The sequence below is a fragment of the Macaca nemestrina genome, chromosome 14, assembly GCF_043159975.1.
Source record: "Macaca nemestrina isolate mMacNem1 chromosome 14, mMacNem.hap1, whole genome shotgun sequence".
In the NCBI taxonomy this organism is placed as follows: Eukaryota; Metazoa; Chordata; class Mammalia; order Primates; family Cercopithecidae; genus Macaca; species Macaca nemestrina.
Genome location: NC_092138.1, coordinates 109907294 through 109913343, shown reverse-complemented (window position 1 = coordinate 109913343; position 6050 = coordinate 109907294). Strand labels below are relative to the sequence as shown.

The 6050-nt window shown below is 60.5% G+C and overlaps 1 protein-coding gene across 1 annotated transcript; it reads right to left on the bottom strand.

Annotated features, from left to right (window-relative positions):
• Nucleotides 1-34: 34 nt before the first annotated feature.
• On the bottom strand, nt 35-4249 carry LOC105463957 (cyclin dependent kinase 9). Its single transcript, XM_011711458.3, has 7 exons — nt 3810-4249; nt 3267-3348; nt 2439-2529; nt 1934-2100; nt 1662-1833; nt 1355-1503; nt 35-939 (listed from the first exon to the last, which is right to left on the bottom strand). Exons 1-7 carry the CDS (start codon nt 4247-4249, stop codon nt 574-576), a joined length of 1467 nt encoding a protein of 488 aa, XP_011709760.2. The 3' UTR covers nt 35-573.
• Nucleotides 4250-6050: the final 1801 nt, after the last annotated feature.

The window sequence follows — 6050 nt, the reverse complement described above, 5'->3', positions numbered from 1 at the left end:
CACATCAACTCCTGGAGAAAAAAAAAAAAGAAAAAAAAAGAAAAAAAAACCTTTTAATTCTAACGGACCAAACTGTGCCCAGGAATGTCTCCAAACAATGGAACCAAAAGAAACACGATAAAGTCTCCTGCTAAAGAAACCAAGAGTTTGTGCCAGCCCCAGTGCTTCTGAGGGTTAGGCCAAAAACAGCCCATTCCTGAGGCCAGCCCTGTCCCCACGCAGGGTTCTCAGACCGAGAATAGGATTGTGGGTGGGTGAGGGAACTGTCCCCTCTTCCACCATGCTGGGAGCTCTTAGAAAAAGTCACTGGTGGGAGATCCCCTCCTCCTACCCCATGGAAACCCTCTGGGCACCATCCAGAAAGCCAGCGAGGACAGGACAGCCCCAATACCCTCCTGGCCTTTCAGCAAATGCTCCACTCCAGTCTACTCAGCGGGCTGCTCCCAGAGCCCAAGGTGGGCATTAAATAAAATATGCATGAGAGATATGAACTCAAATGCCCCACCGTCTCCACGATGCAAGTCACATAGCAGAAGAAAAAAATGTAAGAGCCCTAGTGGCAAGCGCCGGCCCTCAGAAGACACGCTCAAACTCCGTCTGGTTGGTGGTGGCGGGATTGCGACTCTGGTTGGTGGACTGCTGGGTGATCTGGCTGCCCTTCCGGCGCGGTGGTGCCAGGTACTCGAACATGGACGTCAGGTGGGTGGAGAGCATGCCCTTGAGGTCAGAGGGCATGGGGTCGGACCAGAAGAAGTCATGGTTGAGGGCATCGTCGCTGTCGATGCGCTGGGCAGGGTCCAGCACCAGCAGCTTATCGATGAGGTCCAGTGCGTACGGGTCACGCACATAGGCCTTCAGCCTGTCCTTCACCTTCCGCTTCTGGCCCTTGACCAGCTCCAGCTTTTCATACAGCTCATAGTTGTCCACATTTGGCCACACCTGGGAGGGAGGGGGCGTTGAGAGAGGATGAAGTCCGGCCAGGAGGTACGTGGCTTATCCCTTTGTTAAGGCCTAAAAGGACTAAAATACCTGCTCCACTTCGAGACTCCCAAACTACTACTGGAGAGAGAACTCGACCCCTCCCAAGAGAAGCAGTGCCCGCCACAGATTGGCACATACCACGTGCCAGGCCCAACCCTGATATACGTCACATTTCTGGTTCACAGAAGAGAAACCCAGCGCTGACTCAGTTGTTCTGCCCAAGGCCACAGAATGGCTGATGGAACCGAGACTGGCGCATAGCCTGTGTGGCTCTCAAGGGCAGGCCCTGTCACCAAACCAGCCTCCCTTCCAGAGAGGAGCGCTCCTTCCATTCCACTCCCCACTCCTCTGCCGGGGGACCGGGACCCCGTACCTCAGGGGTGATGGAGCCGCAGAGCTGACTGATGAGGGCGAGTTGGTGCTGCTCCGTGTTGCCCTGCATGATGGGGCTGCGGGTCCACATCTCTGCCATGATGCACCCAGCACCCCACAGGTCAATGGGGGGGCCGTAGTCCCGCTCCCCTGGGAAGAAGAGCGCACCAGGAGGGCCCCTTGAGCCCGGAGGCCTCCTGAGACTCAATGCCCCAGGGCCGGCAGCTCAAGAAGCCCTGGCAGTGGGGGGGCGGGGGCCAGGTAGATGCCTGGCCCTCACCCCCCTCGGCCCGCTCGGGAGTCCTCACCGAGCAACAGCTCCGGGGGCCGGTACCAGAGTGTCACCACACGGTTGGTGTAGCGGTTGGGCTGGCTGTTCTTAGCCAGGCTGAAGGCCCGGGCCAGCCCAAAGTCTGCCAGCTTCAGGACCCCGTCACGAGTGATAAGCACGTTAGCAGCCTTCATGTCCCTATGCAGGATCTGCAAGAAGGGCAAGAGTGGCTCCTTCAGTGATATCCACCCGGGAGTGGGAGCCAAGGCCAGCCCAAGCCTGGGTCCTCCTCCCAGCTCTCGCCCCCACCTTGTTCCTGTGGATGTAGTAGAGGCCGTTAAGGAGCATCTGCATCACCCTCTTGATCTCAGACAGCGTGAACTTGACCAAAACATTGCTCAACAGCCCAGCAAGGTCATGCTCGCAGAAGTCGAACACCAGGTATATACTGCCCTTGCAGCGGTTATAGGGTGAAGCTGAGGCAGGAATACAAGGAAGAAAAAGTCAAGAAAGCCACACCCAACACACTTCCCCACAACCAGTTTCTTTCTTCCTGCTCCAACCCATGGGCACCCAAGCCCTCCAGAGCATCTGTCTGTTCCTTCCTTCACTGGTCAAATATTTTCTGAGTGCCTCTTCTGGGCCAGGGCAGACCCCGAGGAAGCACCAGCTACGATGAAAGAGGACCAGAGAAAGCAGTCACCATGGGTCCATCTGAGTTAAGAGGAGGCAGTTTAGGTGGGTCTAGTTCCAACTTTACGAACAAAACCTTAGGCTACAAGTGTCATCTCCTCATAAGATCCAAACAACTTACCTTTGGTTCGACAAATCTCAATCAAGTTGACCACATTCTCATGTTTTAGAAGTTGAAGGATCTTGATCTCCCGCAAGGCGGTAATGGGGAACTGGGTGGGAGAGAGGGGAAAGTGGTCAAGAGTGAGCGCAGTACAGAGCCCAGCCCTGGGGTCTATATTGAGAAGCAAGTTGGGAGACAGAGGAAGATCATGGGCTCTGAAACCAGCTGTCTCAGAAGCTCTGCCTGTAAAATGGATATAGTAGGAGCATGCACACTTCAAGGAGATGATTTGAGACAACAAACTGAAACAGCAATACTTTGCTATTAGCCACTAAATGCTCGGCGGTTTCAGCCTTCAAACTTCAGCTCTATGGCTGTTTCGTTGGCAACAAACATGACGATTCAAAACTGTCCTCGCTAAAGCACATCAGGAAAAGGAAAGTTTATGGGAAGTTGTACTTGAGCTAAGATGGGGTGGAGGGACCGCTCCTTTTAAACACATTAAATAACTGACTATTAGTCACTTTTCAAAAATTTGCATGCATATGTATCTTTCTTTAACATTAAGCAAAATTTAACACTAAAAAAAGGTGTTTAAAGGCTTCCTAACTTCGTGAACTAAAGTGCACACGATGCATGCATCAACTCCCCCTCCCGGTCTCACCCATAACTGCCTAAGAATGAAGCATTTAGTTTTAGGGTGGAGGCCAAATTCCCTGGAAATTTCTGAACTACTACGAAAAAAATTAAATCTCAACCTGAGACTCCTAGAAGCAGCAGGGTGGAAAACCGACCCGGGGTCCTGGGCAGTTAGACGGCTGGCCCGCACGCCCGATCCGTACTCACCCCCTCCTTCTCGTTTTCCATCAGCACCTTCTTCAGAGCCACCTTCTGGCCGGTCTTGCGGTGCCTGGCCTTAAACACCTCCCTGCAGGCGGAAAGGGAGACCCGAGAGCTCACCAGGCGATTTCCGCAGAGCCCGCCCCTCCCCCACTACAGGAGGAGGGGCAGCAGCAAAAAGATTCCCGGGCGGGGCTGGGGTAAGTACCCAGGGCACGCGGCTACCCCGCCACCCGGCACCCTGTCTCGTTCGGAGCCTCTGCTTCCTTCTCTCAGTGCCTTCTCCTCACTTGGGCGTCTCTTGGAGAGATCCCGTTCCCCTCACGGGCGCCTCTCTGCAGCCCCTCCCCGCCCCCACCACCGGCCTCAGGCTCCTCCCCACCAGCCGGCTCCTTCAGGCCGGGGCGGGGTGCGGCGCGGCCTAAAGACCAGTGGGCAAGCCCGGGGACAGACGGTTTCTCTACCAACTCGGGCGGGGCCCGGGGCATCCCGACGTCCGCCCTAGGGGTGCAGGCCCACGGCTCCCGGCCCCGAGGGGCCCAGCCTTACCCGAAGGTGCCTTGGCCGATCTTGGCGAGCTTCTCGTATTTGGAAACTTCATCACAAAAGGGGCACTCCACCGAGTCGTACTGCTTTGCCATGGCCGCCTCCAACGCGCCGCCGCCGCCCCCAGCCGCTGCTGCTGCCGCTCCCGCTCCGGGTCCCGCCGCCGCCGCGCTCCAGGCCCCTCCGCGGCCGCGCCACTTCCGCCTCCACGGCCACTTCCGGCCTCGCGGCGCCGACCCCGCCTCTTCCGCCCGCCGCCCGCCGCCAGGCCCCCTGGGACTTGTAGTTCCCGAGAGGCCAGGGGGAGCCGGAGCTGCAGAGGCGCCTCCGCCGCCGCCGCTGCCCCCGCCTCCGCCGCCGCCACTACTGGCGGCGGCCCCGATCGGGGGCGCGGGGAGCCGGGGCGCCGGAGCTGGGGCTCGGGGTGGCGCGTCCCGCTGCATGGGCCCGGGCCGCCGCTGCTGCCGAAGCTGCTGCCGCTCTGGCGCCCGATCCGGGGCCAGCCGCAGTGCCCTGCTCCTCCTCCTCCGACGGCGCCGCCTCCGCCGGGCTGCGCGGGGCGGCGGGCGGGGGGGCAGCCCCCGAGCCGCGGCCTGGGGGCTCCCTGGCCGGGCCCGGGCCCGGGGCGGCCGGGCGAGGGGGCGAGACGGGAAGAGCCGACTAGGAGACGGCCCGAGAGCCCGGGAGGGGGCGCGTTATAAAGGGGGAGGTGCCCGGCCTCGCCTTCCCCTCCTCCTCCGCCCGCCCCCGCCCTCCTCCCTCCCACCCTCCGCGGCCGCACCTGCCGCCGCCGCCACCGCCCGCCCGCCCGCCCGCTCGCTGTCCGCCGGCCGCCCTCGGCGCGTCACCGCCCGCGGCCCCTCCTCCGCCTTCGGAGGTGGGGCCCCGCGCTCGGCACCTGGCTGCGGGCGCCCAGCCGCGTGCCTCAGTTTACCCCCACATGCCGGCTGCCGCGGAGAGCCCCTTCCTCCCCGGCTCGGAGTGCCCCCCCAAGAGGCGAAGGCGGGAGGCGCGGAGGGAGCGTCCTCCGGCCCTGGGAGGAGAAAACGGCCCCCGCCTCCGCCTCCCCAGGTCCCCGCCACCCTCCGTTGACATGGCAACCGACGGCCGCCAGGGGGCGCGGCGGCACTGGAGGCGACGAGCAAGCAACGCCCGGGCCTTCTATCGCTGGAGCCTGGCTCTCCAGGAGGCAGGGATGGGACCCGCAGGACTCGCGCCTTCGCCGAGTCGCGCCAGAGCTGATCAGGCCCCGGGTCAATAATCGCAAAAAACAGCTACCATTTTCTCAGCATTCTTTGTGTGCTCAGGAAGTGCTGGGCGTTCCCGCCGAATCCTGAATCAACAGACCCATAGTCAGGATCACTAACCCATTTTGCAGAAGAGGACATTGAGGCTCAGAGGTGAGGTCATTTGCCCAAGGTCACACGGCGACAAAGCTGGGACCCGAAGCTGGGTGTCTGACTGTGAAGGGGATTCTCTTGACTCAGGCTATCCGTGGTTGGGCCAGGAGGAGAGCACTGGGGAGGCTTGCTGTCCTTATGCAGGCGGGAGCTCACCACTCACCCCCCCATCTCCCTCCCCCATCGCGCCCATCCCTTCGCCTGCATCTTCCTGGCTCCAGCGGCCCCCAGATTCCCCCTCCAGCTCTGCCCAAGGACAGCCTCCGGCAAAGCCGTCTTTTCTGCCTCCTTTGCCCCGCTTCAATCTGCCCCCTCCTCTCCAGCCCTCTGCGGGTGGATCCTGAGACCTGGCCCCCCAGTCTGGCCTCTCTGTCCCCGAAGAACCTGAATGTGACATTGGAAGCTCTTTCCAGTTCACACTCCCAGGCTGTGGCCATGAAATCTCTCTACTGTCTCCCTAAGCCTTCCTGCGTTCAGGGCGGTTCTCCCCTGATTCCACACTCCCCTAGACTCTGGATGCCCTCTCTTCCTGCAAGAAGCCCTTGGGGTGGGTGCGGTGGCTCACGCCTGTAATCCCAGCACTTTGGGAGGCCGAGGCAGGCAGATCACAAGGTCAGGAGTTCGAGACCAGCCTGGCCAATATGTTGAAACCCCATCTCTACTAAAAATACAAAACTTAGCCGGGCGTGGTGTTGGGTGCCTGTAGTCCCAGCTACTCAGGAGGCTGAAGCAGGAGAATCGCCTGAACCCAGGAGGTGGAGGTTGCAGTAAGCCGAGGTCTTGCCACTGCACTCCAGCCTGGTGACAGAGTGAGACTCCGTCTCAAAAAAAAACCCTCGGGGTG

Bases quoted from the DNA above. Each gene is read 5' to 3' on its own strand.
- LOC105463957 (XM_011711458.3), bottom strand. From the start codon at position 4,249: ATGCAGCGGGACGCGCCACCCCGAGCCCCAGCTCCGGCGCCCCGGCTC. The intron at 1,834-1,933 runs GTGGGGGCGAGA...CCCTTCTTGCAG, and splicing joins ACTACATCCACAGGAACAAG to ATCCTGCATAGGGACATGAA. The intron at 940-1,354 runs GTACGGGGTCCC...CCTCCCTCCCAG, and splicing joins GCGGCTCCATCACCCCTGAG to GTGTGGCCAAATGTGGACAA.